Genomic DNA, 18,792 nt, shown 5'->3' on the forward strand with positions numbered 1-18,792 from the left:
GACATGTTCTTGTGCGTCGAATCCATATGCCCGTCGAAATGTAGAATACCCTTCGTTGGACCAGATTCGAGACCAGTACCTGTGCTTAAGCATCTTGCTGCGCACCAGCGCGTCTCCCAGGGCGATCGCATAGCCCAGCCTGAAACCATAAGGTGTGGAGGCGAGCTGAGCAAGATACAGTCCATACAGTCTAGTGGCGTCGGCGAGGTGGTGGAGTCACTGGTCACTTTTCCTACATGAAGCTTACAGACACAGCAACCCCAAGCTTTTGGCGCGTCGTGCCTCGAACCGATATATCTGCATATACATAACATTGTGATCTGGTCACCGGTGCCAAATCCATCCTCTTCAATCTCTGGATCGTGAACAGGCGTCTCGCTCGGCGCCAGACATGGCCAAACGATCCGCTAAGCCCGGCCATGAATCCAAGGACAGAAGACAAACCGCGACAGAGACATCGATCCCCGACACGCAGCAACGTTTGCCAAAGACACTCGAGAGGCCCCGGTCTATCTTCGCGACCCTGGGTGATTCAAGAGTGCGCACAGCCCTGCAACTGGTGCTTCTCGCAGCACTGTATGCCCCCGTGTCACAGCTGAACTTGTCCCCCGTCTACGGGGAGATTCCTTCTCGGCACTATCATCCATATGGACTCACCGCGTCCTTCCTGGCTGCGTACTTGCTTCGGGGCCATCTACCTCGGCGAGTCTCTCGTGTTATCACCCCGTTTTGCTTCTGGGTGCCGACCATACAGTTTCTCCTATTCCGATTCAGCTCCACGCTGGGAAACCCACTGGGCCCCGTGGTTACAGAGAGCCTGACTTGCTTCCCGGTGGTGACGATGTCCATCTACGTTGCCATGCAATCCTTCGACAGCGTGATCGGCAGATCCGACTCGAGTCTCGGTGAGGCGGCGCCGTCGATGGGCTTGTTCGTGCTTTTCAGCATCTTGCACCACGCTGGCAAGGGATTCGTCTCGTCCGCCGTCGGACCTGGTTTCCTGAGGTCGCGTATCGGGATGCATTTGATCGTGGCGTCGTTGTACGGCATGGTCTTGCCCAGCAGTGTCCTCTGGCCCTCGCTCCCAGCTGTGGCTTTCACCATGGTAGCGAATCCCCACTGTGGCCTTTCGCGGACGACCCAAGTGCTGAACAACACACTAGCACTGCATCACTACACCCTTCTGGAGCGGAAGGAGTCCATCACGGGATACATCTCCGTACTGGAGGACAACGAGAAGGGATTCCGTGTGATGCGATGCGACCATAGCCTGTTGGGCGGCGAATGGCAGATGCCGCCACCCAAGAAGGGCGGCGTCGACCGAAGAGTCGGCGAGCCCATCTACTCCGTCTTTGTGATGCTCGAGGCTGTCCGTCTCGCAGAGCCCGCGCCGAGGAGCCCTCGGAAGACCGCCTTGAACGTCGGGCTCGGGGTAGGGACGGCCCCGTCGGCATTGATCCAACATGGCGTCGACACCACAGTCATGGAGCTCGACCCGGTTGTGCACGAATTCGCGCTCAAGTACTTCAACTTCCCCCACAACCACAGCCATTACATCGGCGATGCCGTCCACGCCGTAACCACGGCGAACGCGTCCGAAGCAGATTCCTACGACTACATCATCCACGACGTCTTCACGGGCGGCGCCGAGCCCGTGGAGCTCTTCACCCCCGAGTTCCTGGCCGGGCTGCACATGTTGTTGAAGCCAGATGGAGTCATCGCCATCAACTACGCAGGAGACCTGGCGATGCCGGCGTCGTCCCTGATCTACCGGACCGTCACATCCGTGTTTCCCTCGTGCCGAGTCTTTAGGGAAGACGAGGCACCCGCGCCGGGGGTCAGGCCCGACGATTTCACAAACATGGTCTTCTTCTGTCGGAAGCAGGATATCCCCGTCAGGTTCCGTAAACCCGTGGCAGCGGACTTCCTGGGTAGTGGTGCGAGACGGGCGTTTCTGCTTCCCAAACACGAAATCATGCCCGAGGAGTTTGTCCGCGAGGGTGGAATACTGAAGCATGGACACACCAAGGAGCTAGAGAAGTGGCAGGCTCAGAGCGCGATCGGGCATTGGCGGGTCATGCGGACAGTTCTCCCGGATGCTGTCTGGGAGAACTGGTGACGCGGTGGACAGAAGGAGATTTGTTTGGGAACAGCGCAATGTCATGTTGAGGTGGTTTGTAATGCTGTATCGACGCCAGCGACGACCTACGAGAATCAGAATCGGTATTGTAAGTTAAAGGATGTGGCTGCTACTGCTGCTGCCGCTGCTGCTACAGTACTATCCCGACTGAGTCGACCATCACCGACGCCACAGTCTTTGAAACAACAGCTCGAGGCCCGTGGCGTGCGCTTCGCCATCAATGGTTATGTCGTGGAGCGGGCCACTTCTGCGCGATCCGCTGATACTTGGGCGCGCAGTTCAACACCATGCCCTCGCTCAGCTGGCCCGTCTCGCGGCGGAAGATATCCTGCCACGGAGTCTGACTCTCCGGAACGGCATACCCGCCCTTGGCGTCCAGCTCTTCACGACGCCTGCTCAGCTCGTCGTCCGAAACCAGCAGTTTGACCTGCCGCTTGTTGAGATCGACTCTCACCTTGTCGCCGTCTCGAAGGAGTGCCAGGTTCCCACCCGCTGCTGCCTCGGGGCTCGCGTTCAGGATCGACGGAGACCCGGACGTGCCTGATTGGCGACCGTCGCCGATACAGGGTAATGAAGTGACGCCCTGCTTGATGACATGGCCTGGGGCGTGCATGTTGACGACTTCGGCGGCGCCACTGCGACAGTCACGTTAGTTTTTGTGCAGGACCGCGCCACAGTCAGTATAACAACTCACGGATATCCCAACGGCCCCGCGCCGCGCATGACGAGAATGGTCCTCCTGTCGACGTTTGTCTTGGGATCGTCGATCCTGTTGATGAAATCCTCCCGCCCGTCAAACACGACGGCCTTGCACTCAAAGGCATTCCGATCGTTCGGGTCGTCGAGAAACTCGGCGCGAAAGTCGTCGGAAATGACCGACGTCTTCATGATGGCCGAGTCGAACAGATTGCCCTTCATGTGCAAAAACCCGGCGCTCGGCTTCAGCGGATCGCCGTAACTCCTGATGGTGCTGCGGTCCCAGGAGAACTGGCCGGCCACGTTCTCGGCCACGGTCCTGCCATTACACGTCAGGGCGTGCTCGTGCAGTTTCCCCTGCTGCAGCAACTCGGCCATGACGGCCGGCAGCCCGCCGGCCTTGTAGTACTCCTCGCACAGCATCTCGCCCGCGGGCTGGACGTTGAGCAACAACGGCACGTCAAACCCGGTGGTGTCCCAGTCGTCCAGGTCCAGGGCGACGCCGACGTGCTTGGCGATGGCGTTCAGGTGGATCGGCGCGTTGGTACTGCCGCCGATGGCGCTGTTGACGACGATGGCGTTCTCAAACGCCCGCCGCGTCAGGATGTCGCTGGGCTTGCGGTCCGCGCGGACCATGTCGACGATCTGCCTGCCCGTGCGGAACGCGCACTGGGCCCGCTCGCGGTACGGCGCCGGGATGGCCGCACTGCCCGGCAACGCCATGCCCAGGGCCTCGGCCAGGGCGTTCATGGTCGACGCCGTGCCCATGGTGTTGCAGTGGCCCGCGCTGGGCGTGCCCGCGGCGATCATGTCGACCATGGTGTCGTCGTCGATGTGGCCCGCGGCGTGCAGGTCGCGCGCCTTCCACAGGATCGTGCCGGAGCCGATGCGGTCGGCTGTGCCGTGCAGCCGCCCGTTCAGCATGGGTCCCACGTTCAGGCAGATGGCGGGCACGTCGACGGTCGCCGCGGCCATCAGCATCGCCGGCGTCGTCTTGTCGCAACCCGTCAGCAGCACCACCCCGTCCAGCGGGTACGCGTGCAAGATCTCCACCAGGCCCAGGTACAGCAGGTTGCGGTCCAGCGTGGCCGTCGGGCGACGCACCGACTCCTGGATCGGGTGCGTCGGGAACTCGAACACGATGCCGCCCGCGGAGCGAATGCCCTCACGCACCCGCTTCGCCAACTCCAGATGGTACCGGTTGCAGGGTGCAATGTCGCTGCCGGACTGGGCGATGCCGATGATCGGTTTCCCGCTGTTGAGCTCGCCCACCGTGAGCCCGTAGTTGAGGAACCGGTCCGTGTACAGCGCCATCATCTCCGGGTCGGCCGGGTTGTTGAACCAGTGGGCGGAGCGGAATTTGCGTGCTGGCGGCTTCGACTCACCGTCTTCCTCGCCATTCACCTTGGTCGAACTTCCAGTCAATCCCGCGGTCGCGAGCTGTCGTTCCAGGTCGGCGGTCCGTTGGCGCAGAGACGCCACCTCGGCCTTGTAGTCTTCGATGTCCGGGACGTGGTTTGCCGCATGGTGTGCGTCGTGGCTGTCGCACGTCGAGCACGACTGTTCAGGTTGGCAGCTCATGTCGGTGGTCGGCGTTTGATGGAAAGTGACTCTGACTCTGATATGATACTGATATTGATGTTGGCACTGGCACTGGCACTGGCACTGTCACACGCACTCGCACTGGCTGTGTTACCGATCTCAGGTGTAACTGTAATCTAGAGAACCTATACCTGTACCTTACGTATAAGTACATACATCTCTCTCCCACATCGACCTGGCATTTATTTTGGACGTACCCACCAAACTTGTCTACTTGGCAGAAACCCAGTCACTGACATACTGTAGGCAAAAGAGCAATCGCACAACAGCCAAGGCATGGTTGACACGGTACCCTCGGCATCGTCGCCCGATCCCACGCGGCGTAATTAACTCGTATCCAGTCTCGTTGCGGCCTTTGTTTCTGACCCTGCATGAGAGGCTCCCCAGTGGGTGTCGGCAACTGTCGGTTATTGTTTCTGATGCCCCCGGTGTGCGGAGAAAGATTGAGCTCTGTGTGGCTCTGTGTCCCCCCGACATTGTCTGTTCGGCGGCCTTTTCGCCGAATAGATCAGATGCACTTGCTCCACTCGATATCGGTTCACCTCAGGTCAAGATGCGGGCGACTAATTGGACGGGATGAAAAGTCATCTTTGTTTTGATTTGGTATAGTAGAACAATCATCTATTGCTTTGGCTTGTTATAGAAGAACACTCAAACGCTAGATCATGCGTACGCAACTATTCCGTACAGAGAATGCTAACTATTAGTACGAGTTGATGAAATCAAGACCTTTTCCAAGATGCCTCCAATTGGCATGGCTGGAAGCAACAAGACGCCGTGGCTTGTGCTTAATGAACCCATCTCAACAACGCCTTGCAAGGTCATCTCATCGGCAAGGGGTATCGTGTAGGTTGTGTTGTACAAACTCAATTGGATCGTCCGTCATTTTCTGGATCCCGTCGCCTGAAATGCTCGCCGTATCGTCAACGCCAAGTTCCAGCCCGTCTTCCGAATCCAAGTAAACCAACTCCGCCCAGACTCTCCAGTGAATCGATGCAATGTGGGCCAGTCGCCTGGCTATATCTTCTATTTCGGGCAGCAGTCGCCATCGACATGCTTGTGCTCGGACCTGTTGCCAGTGTTTCTGGGCATGGGATATCTCCAGTGTCGTCATGTTTTGGAATTTGGTTGCGTGTGCATGTGCTTCCTGCTCAACCGCACGGACTAGCTGTCGGGCGCGGTGTTGGTGCTGATGCTCGTATTCAAACATCCGCTTCAAGAGCTGTGCAGTCTTCGCAACCGTCGTAGAAGGAATTGGCACAGCCGGCCCCAGGCGGACGAGTGATGCGGCGCGGCTGAGCTCAACCGCAATGGCTTCTGTGTGTTGGAGCCAGATCTGCGAAACTTCTTCCGGGTTGCCGTCGGTAATGTCCATGATTCTGTTTCGCAGAAGACAATGCATCTCGGTGACCTGTCTCTCCAACATGCTCTGGCTCTCGGGCCCGGAGAGCTCACGGACCAGCTGGTCGAAGAGTAAAAGACACATGTCCAGGTGGACAAAGTCCTGGATGTCCCCGCGTATCTCCTTCAGACGCTTTTGGTCATAAGCAAGGGTTGCTGGAAGCTTTGGATCCGGCCAGAGACAAAGCTCCAGCATACCGTGCACCAGAACAGCTAGAGGCAGCGATCTCGGAGTCTGGCGGTCGACATGGCACTGTTGGTGCTTTGCAACCGCAAGGTCGTACCACTTCCGCGACGCCTGTGCTTCGAGATTACCGCGGCCGATCCTGGATCTGAAGAACTCTTGCTGAAAGGCGACGGTATCGTCGATCAAGAGATAACGAAAGCTTCTGATCTGATGGTTAGCAACATCGAGCTTCATAGCCTCGAGGATCTGGAAGAGCGTTTCGATCCCGGCGACGAGGGTTGGAACGTCTCCAGTCTCGGCGCCTTGCCTGATCTTTTCAGCCATCTCATGAGCCGAGACATCGCGCATCGGTGCACAGTGGCTGGTGAGGAGACCATCGAGCCATCGAGCCAGACGAGCAATGTCTAGAAGACCATGAGACACCTCTTGCAACAGTAGAGATACGTCAAGATACTGACTGATCTGGTCTTGGTCCTTCTCAGGCACCAGGATGACGAGCAGTTCTTGTAATTTTTGGAACAAGGCCGGCAGCCTCCGTCGAAACGAAGGCGACGTCCCCTCAAGGACGCATTTATCCGATCTGAGAGAACGTCTCTTATCACATTCTGCACACGAGACCAACAAGCTATGCTGATAGACTATTCTCAGCTCCGTCTCGAGACTAAGCCAATACCGCCTTGCATCCCTCTTCTTCTGTTCGCCCTTGCCACCAGAGATGGGGGTGAAGTGGAGGTCATGGTCGTAGTTGATGTCGATGCGCAGGGTAACGTTCGATTGAATGTAGGTGAGCTCCAGCTCTCCCAGAGATTCCTTGGTGACCGGAGGGTGAGGACTGGCATTGAGCAGCGCGTCGGCTTCGGCTTCGCTGATGCAGGGAGGTATCGCCGTCAGGTTCTCAGTGTCTTCCGCCCCAGCACAACGATGACCGCTGGGTGGTGGGGTGGACTCTTTGTACGGTCCTGGCCTGACCTGCTGGGGCGTCGCGTCACGCGTCTCCGACAACGAATGATAGCCGGAATCGCAGGATCGTGAGTCGTTATGACGGTCCTCCTGGAGAACCCATTTAGGCGAGGTGCATCCAGCAGGTCTGGGCATGTTTGATTTCGAGGTGTAGGAGGCGGTGGCGGACAAGGAGCGGTCAGCGGAGAGCTGCTCAGCCTTGGTGGCTGGACCTGAGTATTTCGTGTTTCTGAGCCCCTTCGAGGAGCCATCTGGGAGGTTGTCTGCATCTTTGCCCATTTCTATATCGCCTGTCTCCTTCCATTCCCCTGTGTCCTTCATCCAAATGTGTCCAGGCCACAGGCCTACATTCCTATTGGCGCATTTCTCTGAAAGTTTGCTCGCTTCGCGGACCAGGGCAATAGTGGAACGACTGGAGGAGGGATCCCCTTGGGCAGGGAGAGAAAGGTCTATGCTGCAGCGGTAGCCTTCGGACGTCACACTTGTGGAGCGGAAGCTCTGGGTGTGACAAACGGGTCGGCCGGATAGAGACGGGAGAGTGGTGTGCGCCCCTTCGTGTGTTGGGCGATCGGCGACCGAGTTCTTATTAGTATGCGCTCAATGAGATCGAGCCGTCAAGGTTGAGAACGAATGGACGCCCTCGTAGGAGCGTGGGGAACAAGAATGGAATTGGGTAGCACTCGCGCTGCTTCGGAAGCTGAGATGGGGGTTGGACACGGTTGCGATCTCCCGAAAACAAACGAGAGACACGAGAGAGTGTGGCGTGTGGTGCGCGGTGTGTGAAGTCTTGGATCCTGCCTTGGTGGTGCGATAACGAGCGACTCGAAACCTAAGCAGCGTAGCAAGACAGCACCACTTTTGGTTCGTGGCAAGGAAAATAATGCGGTGACAGATGCTTGCCAGTCTTCACTCTCACCTCATTCTTGTCCTGACTTCGGTCCAGGGTCCGTCACCCCTGCCTCATTTCGTATTGGGCGTGGCAGCCGGCACTTTAACTTACCGTGCACCCGTGGCTGCAAAGCCCGGCGGAACAGGAGGCTCTTTGCGTGAGTCCATGGCAGTCAACGACAATATCACAAAGAGACGTTTAATCTTGGAGTCAGGCGAATGTGAAGCGCCAGCTCACAGCAGCCCATTGACCAACGGCTACGTGACCTGCGAGGTTGAAGTGGGCCTGTCTCTCCACGCTGTCGTGGTTTTGTCGGCACACCACATTGGTGCTCAAGGAGACTCCAAGCACTTGTTCACGGCGTTTACCAATGGCAGGCAGCCATGGCCATGGGGAAGCAGTCCGTCGTTTCGCCACCGACCAGGCACAAGGCCACGAGGCCACAAATCACGGCCTGTCTCACAGCAGATCACTGCGTTATCCTGCAGAAAACAGCTAACTCTGTGACAATCAGGCTCTCGTCCTGCGATCCTCCTGTCAGTCCAAAGCTTCGCCGAGCGCGCATATATCTACAGTGTCATCCTGTCATCCTGTTCAAAATGAGGCGGATCTCTTCTCTGACCGCAGGCCATCCGTATAACAGAAAAGATCTGCACCTACACAATATAGTCCAACTACCTCTCTGACACGAATGCTATGGACTCTGGGTCCATCTGCGACACCAGCGTGGACAATGACGGTCTCTCCACAACTTACGCCCCGGCTGCTGTGCATTTGTCCGACAGGCCGCCCTTTCTTGGGTGGTACTGAATGCATCAATCCCCTTCTGGAATTTCGGCGTGGAATCTAGAATGGTGGCAAGGCCTACGGTTCGGAATTTGCAGCAGTCCGGTGACTGATCAGTTGCACCGAAAGCGTCCCTTCTAGCGGACCCGAGTGAGCGAGGACATCGAGCATCAGCATCCCCGTGGGGGTCGTTACGAGCACCAGTCACTCTCCTCGGAAGAAGAAACTCTATGTCGTGTCAGCGGTAGCTGGATCGTACTTGTTGACAATTTGCTACTTGTCAGCGGACATCGAACAGGTTTCTTTTTCCTTGGCTGCGATCGCAAAATCTCGTGATCATATGAGCGAGGCCTGCGACCAGGACGCCAATACGCTCCTCTCCATGCACATGACGGGCGCGACAGGAGAGTCGACCATTGCAATTGAGATTTGAGACTCTATCAAGGACACGAAAGCGCCAGAGCATGGTGCCTCAGGTTGGATATCTTATCGGTGCCGGAGTGGTGATGTTGTTGATCTTGGTACCCGACGTGGGAGCTAACAGCCTCACTGTGTCCAATAAGTGACAAGTCCGGTTGAATCAACGTGAACAAAGTCCCTCCTATCACTGGATGGCAAAGCACACAGCATTTTGTGACCCGAAAAGCTTGGTGTCCAGGCAATGATTTCGCAACCTCGGTGACGCAGCGACGGGCGTCATCCTTTCTCTGTCCTTGCACTACAGATAGGACATTCCAGCTGCACAGGATAGCTTCAGCTTCGGGCATTATGATTCTGACTAACTACTCGTCTTGGATCTTGACCACAACCTTCTTCGACCCTCCAGCGCCAGCCAATTGGTGATGATATGCCTTGACCGCATCGTCGAAGCCTCCGTTGCCGATCACTTCATACTCTGTCGGCAAGAGTTTGCCCGCCTCGATCAGACCGGTGATGACAGGAATGTACGTCGCAACCTTCCTGTTCAATTCCGTGGCTTCTGGTCGCCCAACAGTTCCCAGAGCAACAGGGTAGGTCTTGCCACCTTCAAAGTCACCTATACCGCTCCAGTCGTTTGTGGTAGCGAAAAACTTCTCGGTGCTCTTGCTTGCTTTGAACAACTCTTTGGCGAGAACAGGATCGTCCCCAGCGACCGCGTCGTAGATACGGGCAACGTCGCCGCCGGTGATGCCCAGCACAGCTTTGACTTGATCCTCTAAGGGTTGCTTGTAGTCGAACGGTACGGCGCCGATTTCTTTGACAACAGCAGCAGATTTGCTCGAGCAGGAGGCGACCACTTTGTAACCGCTCGCTTTAGCGAGCTGAATTGCCGCTTTTCCGACATTGCTGGCGCCTCCCAAGATGACGATCCATTCTTCTTTGGATGCTGGAAGATTTTTCGGATCAGGCAAGGTGAGCTTGAGGCCGTCGAACAACCCAAGACATGCTGTCTCGCTTGCCACCCCCAACGTCGCGGCCTCGAGCAGAGAAATATTGTCTGGCTTCCGAAGAGTCACTGCGGCGTCGAACAGGAAGTATTCTTGGGCGCCGGTGTATCCCAGCATTCCTACCCTGGTACAGCCGAACACCTGATCGCCGGATGTGAAACCGTACTTGGAAGTCGCCTCACTTCCCGCCTCGACTACAATGCCGGCGGCATCAACGCCAAGTCCTAGCGGCCAACTGACCACAAGAATGCCATATGCGGCCACGAAATGGTCACTAAAGCATGGTTAGCCTCCGGTTGAGATCCCTCGCAGTCGGTCTAATAATCAACCAAGACGGTGCTCCGGAAGCCGGGACCATTCTCACGTCAACAAATACCCTGTGCCGATATACCGGCGCCGGTCTTGCGCGCAAACGACTTCTAGCTGAAAGGCAGTGTCGAAGAGACAAGAACATTAGGAGAAAGGCATTTTTCACTTACACAGGGTTCATTGCAGTCCAGATAGATTTTACCAGCAGCTGATCCGGTCCCGGCGACGGCTTTTCCAGGTCATCAACGACCTTTGGTTCGGCTCCCTGTTTCTCAAAAATAACGCCCTTCATCGTGTAATCTTCTAATGAGATACTGAGGAGATATGGAGGAAGACAAAGATGGTTGCGAAGTTGTCGCAGTCCGAAGATGACATCAACCGCCAACTTTGAGGCTGCCTTATACCTCGAGAGCGAGGGAGAAGGCTGAAGACCGCAACAGGCAGCACAGGAATACGTACAAGAACTTTTGCGACGATATCGAGCTAGACCTGCTGAGGTAAACAGGATCAGACATCCTAGTGGACTGGTTGGCAGTCCTGGTTTAGCAGGAAGGTGTAACTCGCGGCGCAAAAGGCCTATATCTCGTGTATACGACGGGTGCAGCACACAAGAAGCGAGCAAAACCCAGGTGTGATAGGCCGACGAAGGAAGGACCTGCCGTGCCTGGTATGACGTCGCAGCAGTTGCAGACTTGGTTCAACAGCTGTCAAGACTTAGCAATGGGACACGGGACATCTAAGAGGCTCGTATCCTGGGAATACGAAGAGGGGCTCAGGAAACCTCGTATGGTTAGGGTCTGGTTTGAGGACAGTCAGCTTGGTGCAAGCTTGCAGTACTTGCCCGATGTATCATTTAGGAATACAATACAATAGAAGTCGCATGCGTGCTCACCAGAGTGATCCAGTACGGAAGATTCAGGCAGCCGACAGAAGTACGTGGTGTCGTAAGGTGCGAGGTGAAATCGAGTTGACTCGAGCGTGAATTTGCGCAGATTGGTGTTAAAATGCGCCGTACCTGGTACGGTCGACCATCTGTGTCTGAAGTGACTTCTCGGTGAGCGATAGGCGAGAAGCGACAGCGAAGTGGAGCTCGAGCTTTAGAAAGTCCGTCGCCAACTCGCTCCTCAACAATCGCGGCCTCAATACTTTACTGTGTACAGACAAACAGACAGCAGGTCAGCTCGCCGCGCAACAGCGCACTCGCCCGTCAATACTCTGTCTTGATCTCTTCACAGTCAGAGCCGATTGATAGATCTCGCTGGCTCTTCTGTAGCATTCCTCTTGCCATGGCTGGCCGACAGTCAGTCCGACTGCTCGCTCGCCAGCTCACATCCTCGCAATGCACCCTTTCACAATCTCAACACCATGCTCGACGAGCATTCTCCTCGACGCCTTCCGCCCTTGCGGCCCATAACTTCATGATGCCCGCCATGTCCCCAACCATGACAGAAGGCAATATTTCCAGCTGGAAAGTCAAGGAAGGCGACTCCTTTTCCGCAGGGGACATCCTGCTAGAAATCGAGACGGACAAGGCGTCCATGGACGTGGAAGCTCAAGAGGATGGCGTCGTGGCCAAGATTTTCCAGGGAGATGGCTCAAAATCAGTCCAAGTCGGCACGAGGATAGCCGTGCTCGCGGATGCAGGAGACGACGTCTCGAGCCTCGAGATCCCGGCCGATGATTCCAAACCCGTCCAGTCACAGTCCGAGAACATCAAGGGCGGAGACGATGCGAAGTACGAAAGCTCCGGCGCGGAGAAGAACACACCGGGCACACCGCAGGACCCCAGGCCTGCGAAGGACAAACCCAAGACGAGCCCCCAGGGACCGGGCGCAAATCCGAAATATCCTCTCTACCCGTCAGTGATTGCACTCATCCACGAGAACCACATCCCCGACGCCGACGTGGCCAAGATCGCCGCCACAGGGCCGAACGGCCGACTGCTGAAGGGCGACGTCCTTGCATACCTAGGCACGATCGCCTCAGACTATTCGGCCGAACAATCCAAGCGCATCGAACACATGGGCCACCTCGACCTCAGCAACATCAAAGTCCTACCCGCGACGCCCGAGAACAAGCCAGCCCCTTCAGAAGACACCACACGAGGCAAAGCCGCGGCGGCAGCCGAGGTGGCGCCCGTGACGAGCGTATCCCTCACGATCTCCCTCTCCGAGGTACTCAAGGTCCAAAAACGCGTCAAAGACACACTGGGCGTGACTGTGCCGATTTCCACGTTCCTCGCCCGCGCCGTCGACCTGGCCAACGACGACCTGCCCAACCCGAAGAACGCAAAGCCCTCGGCCGACGACCTCTTCAACGCCGTGCTCGGCCTGACCGCCATCCCCACGACCTCACGAGGGACATACCTCCCGCAAATCGACGCCTTCCCTACCCTCCCGCCGCCGAGTGCGCGTCAAGCCACCAAGCCATCGTCCCGCTCCCCGCGACTGGGCACCAGTGCGGCCAAGAAGATCGACATCCTCGACATTTTGTCTGGCAAGGTGACGCCGCCGCGACGAGCAGCGGCTCCACTTTCCACGGCGGCCTCGAACCCCGGCCGTACCTTGACCACCACCTCGGAAGGTGCGCTCAATGTCTTCAGCCTGACGGTGCCCAAGGGCGAGGAGAAGCGAGCCCGCACCTTCCTGGAACGGATGAAGACCGTGCTGCAGGTCGAGCCGGGCAAGTTGGTGCTCTGAACACCCATTTACTTAGTGGGTACGTACGTACCGTGTACTGTAGGAAAAGTGGGCAGGCATGCATGCGGGAGGGACGAGATTCGAGCCGAGTGCGTCCCCGTCTTCGTCATCCAGCCAGCCAGCCAGCCTCTGACACCACTGAACCTACAAGTAGCTACTCCGTACAGCCGTGTGAGAGTGTAGCCGTGTAGTTCCGGGGGGTTTCTTCCACAGGCTTTGATAGACTTTGACTCTGCCTTCTTGTACCAAAATCCATTGGAGCGTGCGCAGGAAGCGGACCACCCCCTCCCCCTTGGGGAATCTCTAAGTACCTTCGTACTTCGTATACTACTGTAGTTCCGTCATGAGGATTCCAAGTGCGAATACGGAGGACGGAGTAGGGGGGCTATTCTGCCATCTGATCCACTTCTCCAGCTACTGTATAGGCGTCATTAGTATTGTTCTCCGGCCTCTCTCAGAGGAGTTGGTAGGCCAACAAACATGGGTCTTCACAAATTGATCAGACAGATATATGGTGGTCAAGGTCACTTTTTTTGGATTTTCCGCCTTGCTTTCTCGCTGGAGACAGCGCGCTTGGAACGCTACGTGAATTGCCAGGACGATACCGATTGCGCTTGAGCATAGTAGACGCCGACCAAGCATCAAGATCCGTGGAGCCCTCATGCCAAACAACAACCTGGAGCGCCACGCTTGCAAGAAAAGAACAGGAGGACCAATTCTCACTTCAGTCCAATCCCAACCCAATATCCTGTCAGTACCCGCACCCCTCCCGCCATCAGCTCATAGCACATTCATGATAGTCCTGGAAATCGCACACTCGCTGCTTCTGATTTTCCATTCCGAGACGACGCTTGCGCTTGCTAATTAAACCACAATCAAAGCAGAGAGCACCACATCAGTCGTAGAAATAGCTGGAGGTCGTTCAACCGTATAAGAGTCATTGCTGTACAGGTCTGGTTGTATGTCAACGGTAAAGTCGTGATATGTCTGGGTCGTTCGGGGCATGCTCGATTTCGTCCAGACGTCAAGAATTAAGCCTGTGGGTGGAGGTATCACCGGATAGCACCCCAATCACCCAACCTGCCCGCGATGCCATCGCTGTTCCGACCTTCATTGCCCTTCTTGCCAAACACCCTCCAGAATCGAAGTGTTTCGTCACCCGCTCCCGTCACAACAGTAGTACCGTCAGGACTGGTGCTCAGGTAGAGAACACGGAACGTATGCCCGGTAAGACTGACGACCTGCTCCATCTTGGGATATTTCCACACCACGATCTGATTCTGGCTGTATCCGTGCGTACTGACGATCTCGTCGCTGTTCTTGCTCCAGGCTAGGTTGCAGACCTGACTCCCAGTGTCGACCTCCTTGATGAGCGAACCGTTGGCGGTGTTCCAGAATTTGATTGACCGATCTGCGGTACCTCCGCCGGAAGCGAGTAAATGATGCTGATGGGGACTCCAAGCGATTGCCTTGACTGCTGCAACGTGGTTCGAGAATCGATAGAGCGGTGTCTCCGACAGTTTGTCCCAGATACAAAGCTTGTTGTCATTCCCGCCTGAGGCAAGTTGGCCATCTTCGGTGTTCCAGCGCAGACCACAGACTTCTTGTTTATGCCCCGCCAGTCGTCGCAGGTATTGGTCCGGACTCCGCACATCCCGATGATATATCAGTCGATCTCTGGAGCCGGACGTCAAGATATGGTCATTCCAAGCGAGTGCCCCAACTCGGGCTGAGTGACCCGTCATCGTGCGCAGCCTCCGGGACTTCTCGGCATCATAAATCTGAACAAAGCCTTTGTGCGTGCCTATGGCAAGATGAGATCCCCGCTGTATCCACGCGACGGATGTCACCAGATCATTGTCAGGGAGCTTGCACAGTTGTGTGACTTTACCAGTGGTACTGTTCCACAAATAGACACACGAGCCGAGTCCTACACCAAGAATATTGGCCGAACCCCAATCTACAAGATTCAGGTAGAAATCGTCCGCCAACTCAGGCGCGTCCAAGACCTTGTAAGGGACTTTGGCGATGGGTCGAGGTTGTTTCCGAGGCGTCTGAAGAATCGACTGAGACGAGTAATTGATGGGTGATATTGAATATAGATCGGATCTTGCGTTCAGATTGATGATGCCAGGATGCTTTGCATTCCGGGATGAAGGAGTTGGATGACCCGAGCCAATGACTTTCTGGGGAGACTTGTACGTGAACATGTTCTTGTGAGGAGTGGTGGGGGTGATCGAAGCGGGTGGCATGGCCGATAATGACGGTTGACCCGGAGGAGTCTGCCGGCGGCCGAACAGCTCGTCTGGAGAAAGAGACCGGTAGTCTTGCGGTACCGAGTCGCCCATCAACTCGTTGCGCAGGACCTTTGAGTATGTCCTATTCGCCTCTTCGGTCCGTTGAAAATGCAGTTCTCCGTGAGGGGTTTTCTTTTTCGACCTCGAGGGAGTCGCAGGTGAGCCATCATCGTGTAATAAGCTGTAGGTCGCCTGCAAGTCCTGGCCGTCTCTGTTGGGGATGAACCTGGGGTACCAATCAGTTTCACATCACTCCACCCTCAACTTCTCACCAACTCACCGATCGCCGTAGATGCGCTGTCTTTTCCTGCTAGGACTTCGGCCTGGGGTTCTGTCTCTCTGTCTTCCAGCGTTCTCAATCTCTCTTAATCTTCGATTCAGGGCGTCGGCCTCCATGGCCTCTGTAGCTCGCTGCGCGGCGGACATGCCTTCCTCGGGCCCTGCAAAGCGCTTGGTCGAAATCGTGGGAGGGGTCTTTGAGCCGACGGGCGTAGGTAACGTAGGGGTCTGGGGACGCTCTGAGGTTTCCACTGCCAAGGCAGCTGAAAAGTCGTTATCCATGGTGACAAAGTAGTGAGGGGGCGCCGAGGATTAAAAGGATGTGTTGTCACTTTCGCCAGAGGATGTTGTTGTGGTCAGTCGCCAAGGTGACGTGAAGGTGAAGGTGAAGGTGAGGCAGTGATGAGAGTGAAGTCGTTTGAGCTCCAGCAACGCCGTGCCAGGTCGAGTGCAGTGTTGTGAGAGCTGGTGGTCTCTGCAACCGCGACCTGTTTGTCGCCCTGACCCACTCAAGTCGCAAAGTCGTGATCCGCTAAGTGACTAGATTCCAAGCATGATGACGAAAATTCCTCAGTAGGACTACACAGATGGCGGATGTCGTAGATGGCAATGTATGTCTGGGCAATGGGGCAGTTGTGGTGTTGATGCGCGGGTGGTGAATTGAAAGTCATTCAATCGACGCCGTTCAGGGTCGCAACTTCTGCGGGTGTCAAGAGCCACCAAGTAACTCCCCCGTAGAGCCTGGTGACCCGCCTAACCCGATCCGGGCTGTTGTGGGCCCTGCCGCATTCACGCAGACTTGGGCTTTCGCAGTGCTACAGATGTTGAAATGTGCGAGACTGTCTGAAGCTCTGCCGGGCTTTCAAGCGGACATTACTACTGTCGCCTGCCACAAAGTCTCTGGTCATTGTCAATGTTTGTCCTGGTGAAAGGCTCAGCGTGACACAGCTAGCTCCATGCAGCCCATGGAAATCATAACAAAAACACTTTACGCGGCCGCAACAATGACCTGGCAAGCTCCCACAACAATCCGCGTCTCTTTGTTTTGGGCGGCAAGGAGTCACCATCATTGTCCTCCTGGTGACTCTGGCCCGCAATGTGGCAGTCTCAGACGGGTCCCCAGCGTGCGACCTTACTGTCAAGGGGGCTTACAAGGCTGTTTGAGATGTGGTCGTGGACAGACAGTGATTCGATGAGATGCGTGTTTCATGGCGAAGCCTAAGCGATTGGTGTGCAGCTGCAAGGCTCGTGGTGTAATCAACCGGACGCTGTAACTGGTGCGAGCTCGATCCACAGACGGATCGGAATTCGGTCCTCCCCCAGACTTCCAAGGCTTAGGTGTGTGTCTATTTTGATACGTAGATCATAGAGACTAGATCATGGAGACTAGATCATGAGAGACATCTAGACCCTAGACTCCCTCGACAGGCACACGACAACAATAGATTTGATCTCCTCCGACGACTGCACATGCTCCAGCGCCTCCTGCTCCCGAAGACTCTGTTTGCTACCAAGCCCTATTCCACCATGGCCCCCGTACAGATCAAAGCTGCGGCACACGACTTCCTCGACTTTGTCAATGCTTCACCAACACCCTTCCACGCTGTCAAGTCCATCAAAGAGCGGCTGACGTCGGTGGGATTCAAGCAGATCAGCGTCAGTCAGCTCAACCATGCTCTCCCCCTTCAGCCACCCCACTCACGTTGATATTAGGAGAAAACTTCGTGGTCGTCAACCCTCGTCCCCGGCGGCAAATACTTCCTCACTCGAAATGGGTCGACGATTGTAGCATTTGCCATAGGCAAGAAATGGAAGCCCGGCAATCCGATCTCGATGGTCGGGGCGCACACGGATTCACCCTGTCTGCGCATCAAGCCCGTGAGCAAGAAGCAAGGAGACGGCTTTCTACAAGTCGGTGTGGAAACATACGGCGGCGGCCTCTGGCATACCTGGTTCGATCGCGACCTCGGCATCGCAGGAAGAGTCATGGTCCGGGGCGACGATGGCAACGTGGTCCAAAAGCTAGTGCACATCAAGAAGCCTATCCTCCGCATCCCGACGCTGGCCATCCACCTCGACCGACAAGAGAAGTTCGAGTTCAACAAGGAGACGCAGCTCTTCCCCATCGCTGGCCTCGTGGCTGCAGAGCTCAAGCGCCAGGATGAAAAGCAGAGCAAAAACGGGTCTGCCGTGGCAGAAGAAGAACAAAACAAGCCGTTCTCACCCCTCAAGGCCATCACGACCCGGCACCACCCTCACATTGTTGAACTCATTGCTGCAGATGCAGGCGTCTCTGCAGAAGAGGTCGTCGACTTTGAGGTCGTGCTCTACGACACGCAGAAGGCCTGCCTAGGAGGCCTCAGCGACGACTTCATCTTCTCCGCCCGGCTGGACAACCTGAACCAGACATACTGCGCGACCATGGGCTTGATCGAGTCACTGAAGCCGCAATCCGCGCTCGACGACGAATCCTCGATCCGGCTGATCGCGTGTTTCGACCACGAAGAGATTGGCAGCATGACGGCCCAGGGGGCGTTTTCCATGATGTTGCCGGCCATCATCCGGCGACTGTCCGTCCTGCCGGTGGGAGATGGCTCAGAGGAGTCGTACGACCATGCCGCGGATCCCGAACTGTCGACCGCCTACGAACAGACGCTATCCAGCTCTTTCCTCCTCTCGGCAGACATGGCTCACTCGGTCAACCCGAACTACGGCGGCAAGTACGAATCCGACCACCGACCGGAGATGAACCAGGGGCCCGTCATCAAGGTCAACGCCAATGCCAGATACGCCACCAATTCTCCAGGGATCGTGCTCCTCCAGGAAATTGCACGCAAGGCGGCAAAGTTGAGCGACGCCGACCCCGACGGCGTGCCGTTGCAGCTTTTCGTCGTGCGCAACGATTCCAGCTGCGGCAGCACCATCGGGCCCATGTTGTCTGCCCATCTCGGTGCCCGTACTCTTGACCTGGGCAACCCGCAGCTCTCGATGCACAGTTGTCGCGAGACCGGCGGCGCCGACGACGTGCACCATGCGATCAGACTATTCAGCAGTTTCTTCCAGCATTACTCTGCCTTGGAGAAGACGATCCTGGTGGATTAAGCGATCTTAGCGATCTCA

General features: G+C 56.3%; 7 protein-coding genes across 7 annotated transcripts; 3 read left to right on the forward strand and 4 right to left on the reverse strand.

Moving 5' to 3' along the window:
* Positions 1–391: 391 nt before the first annotated feature.
* G647_04816 (uncharacterized protein) lies at positions 392–2,119 on the forward strand (the record flags this gene model as incomplete). The annotated part of the gene is made up of 1 exon (XM_008729153.1): positions 392–2,119. The coding sequence occupies one exon, from the start codon at positions 392–394 to the stop codon at positions 2,117–2,119; it is 1,728 nt and encodes a 575-aa protein (XP_008727375.1).
* A 238-nt stretch (positions 2,120–2,357) lies between these two features.
* On the reverse strand, positions 2,358–4,417 carry G647_04817 (dihydroxy-acid dehydratase; the record flags this gene model as incomplete). The annotated part of the gene is made up of 2 exons (XM_008729154.1): positions 2,358–2,775; positions 2,835–4,417. 2 exons carry the CDS (start codon positions 4,415–4,417, stop codon positions 2,358–2,360), a joined length of 2,001 nt encoding a protein of 666 aa, XP_008727376.1.
* Positions 4,418–5,264: 847 nt separating this feature from the next.
* Positions 5,265–7,265, reverse strand: G647_04818 (uncharacterized protein; the record flags this gene model as incomplete). Its single annotated transcript, XM_008729155.1, has 1 exon — positions 5,265–7,265. The coding sequence occupies one exon, from the start codon at positions 7,263–7,265 to the stop codon at positions 5,265–5,267; it is 2,001 nt and encodes a 666-aa protein (XP_008727377.1).
* A 2,178-nt stretch (positions 7,266–9,443) lies between these two features.
* On the reverse strand, positions 9,444–10,689 carry G647_04819 (uncharacterized protein; the record flags this gene model as incomplete). Its single annotated transcript, XM_008729156.1, has 2 exons — positions 9,444–10,362; positions 10,568–10,689. The coding sequence occupies 2 exons, from the start codon at positions 10,687–10,689 to the stop codon at positions 9,444–9,446; spliced, it is 1,041 nt and encodes a 346-aa protein (XP_008727378.1).
* Positions 10,690–11,683: 994 nt separating this feature from the next.
* On the forward strand, positions 11,684–13,096 carry G647_04820 (uncharacterized protein; the record flags this gene model as incomplete). The annotated part of the gene is made up of 1 exon (XM_008729157.1): positions 11,684–13,096. One exon carries the CDS (start codon positions 11,684–11,686, stop codon positions 13,094–13,096), a length of 1,413 nt encoding a protein of 470 aa, XP_008727379.1.
* A 1,052-nt stretch (positions 13,097–14,148) lies between these two features.
* On the reverse strand, positions 14,149–15,954 carry G647_04821 (uncharacterized protein; the record flags this gene model as incomplete). Its single annotated transcript, XM_008729158.1, has 2 exons — positions 14,149–15,619; positions 15,674–15,954. 2 exons carry the CDS (start codon positions 15,952–15,954, stop codon positions 14,149–14,151), a joined length of 1,752 nt encoding a protein of 583 aa, XP_008727380.1.
* Positions 15,955–17,142: 1,188 nt separating this feature from the next.
* Positions 17,143–18,774, forward strand: G647_04822 (aspartyl aminopeptidase; the record flags this gene model as incomplete). The annotated part of the gene is made up of 2 exons (XM_008729159.1): positions 17,143–17,328; positions 17,386–18,774. The coding sequence occupies 2 exons, from the start codon at positions 17,143–17,145 to the stop codon at positions 18,772–18,774; spliced, it is 1,575 nt and encodes a 524-aa protein (XP_008727381.1).
* Between the last annotated feature and the right edge of the window lie 18 nt (positions 18,775–18,792).

This window comes from Cladophialophora carrionii (assembly GCF_000365165.1).
Source record: "Cladophialophora carrionii CBS 160.54 unplaced genomic scaffold supercont1.4, whole genome shotgun sequence".
Taxonomy (NCBI): domain Eukaryota; kingdom Fungi; phylum Ascomycota; class Eurotiomycetes; order Chaetothyriales; family Herpotrichiellaceae; genus Cladophialophora; species Cladophialophora carrionii.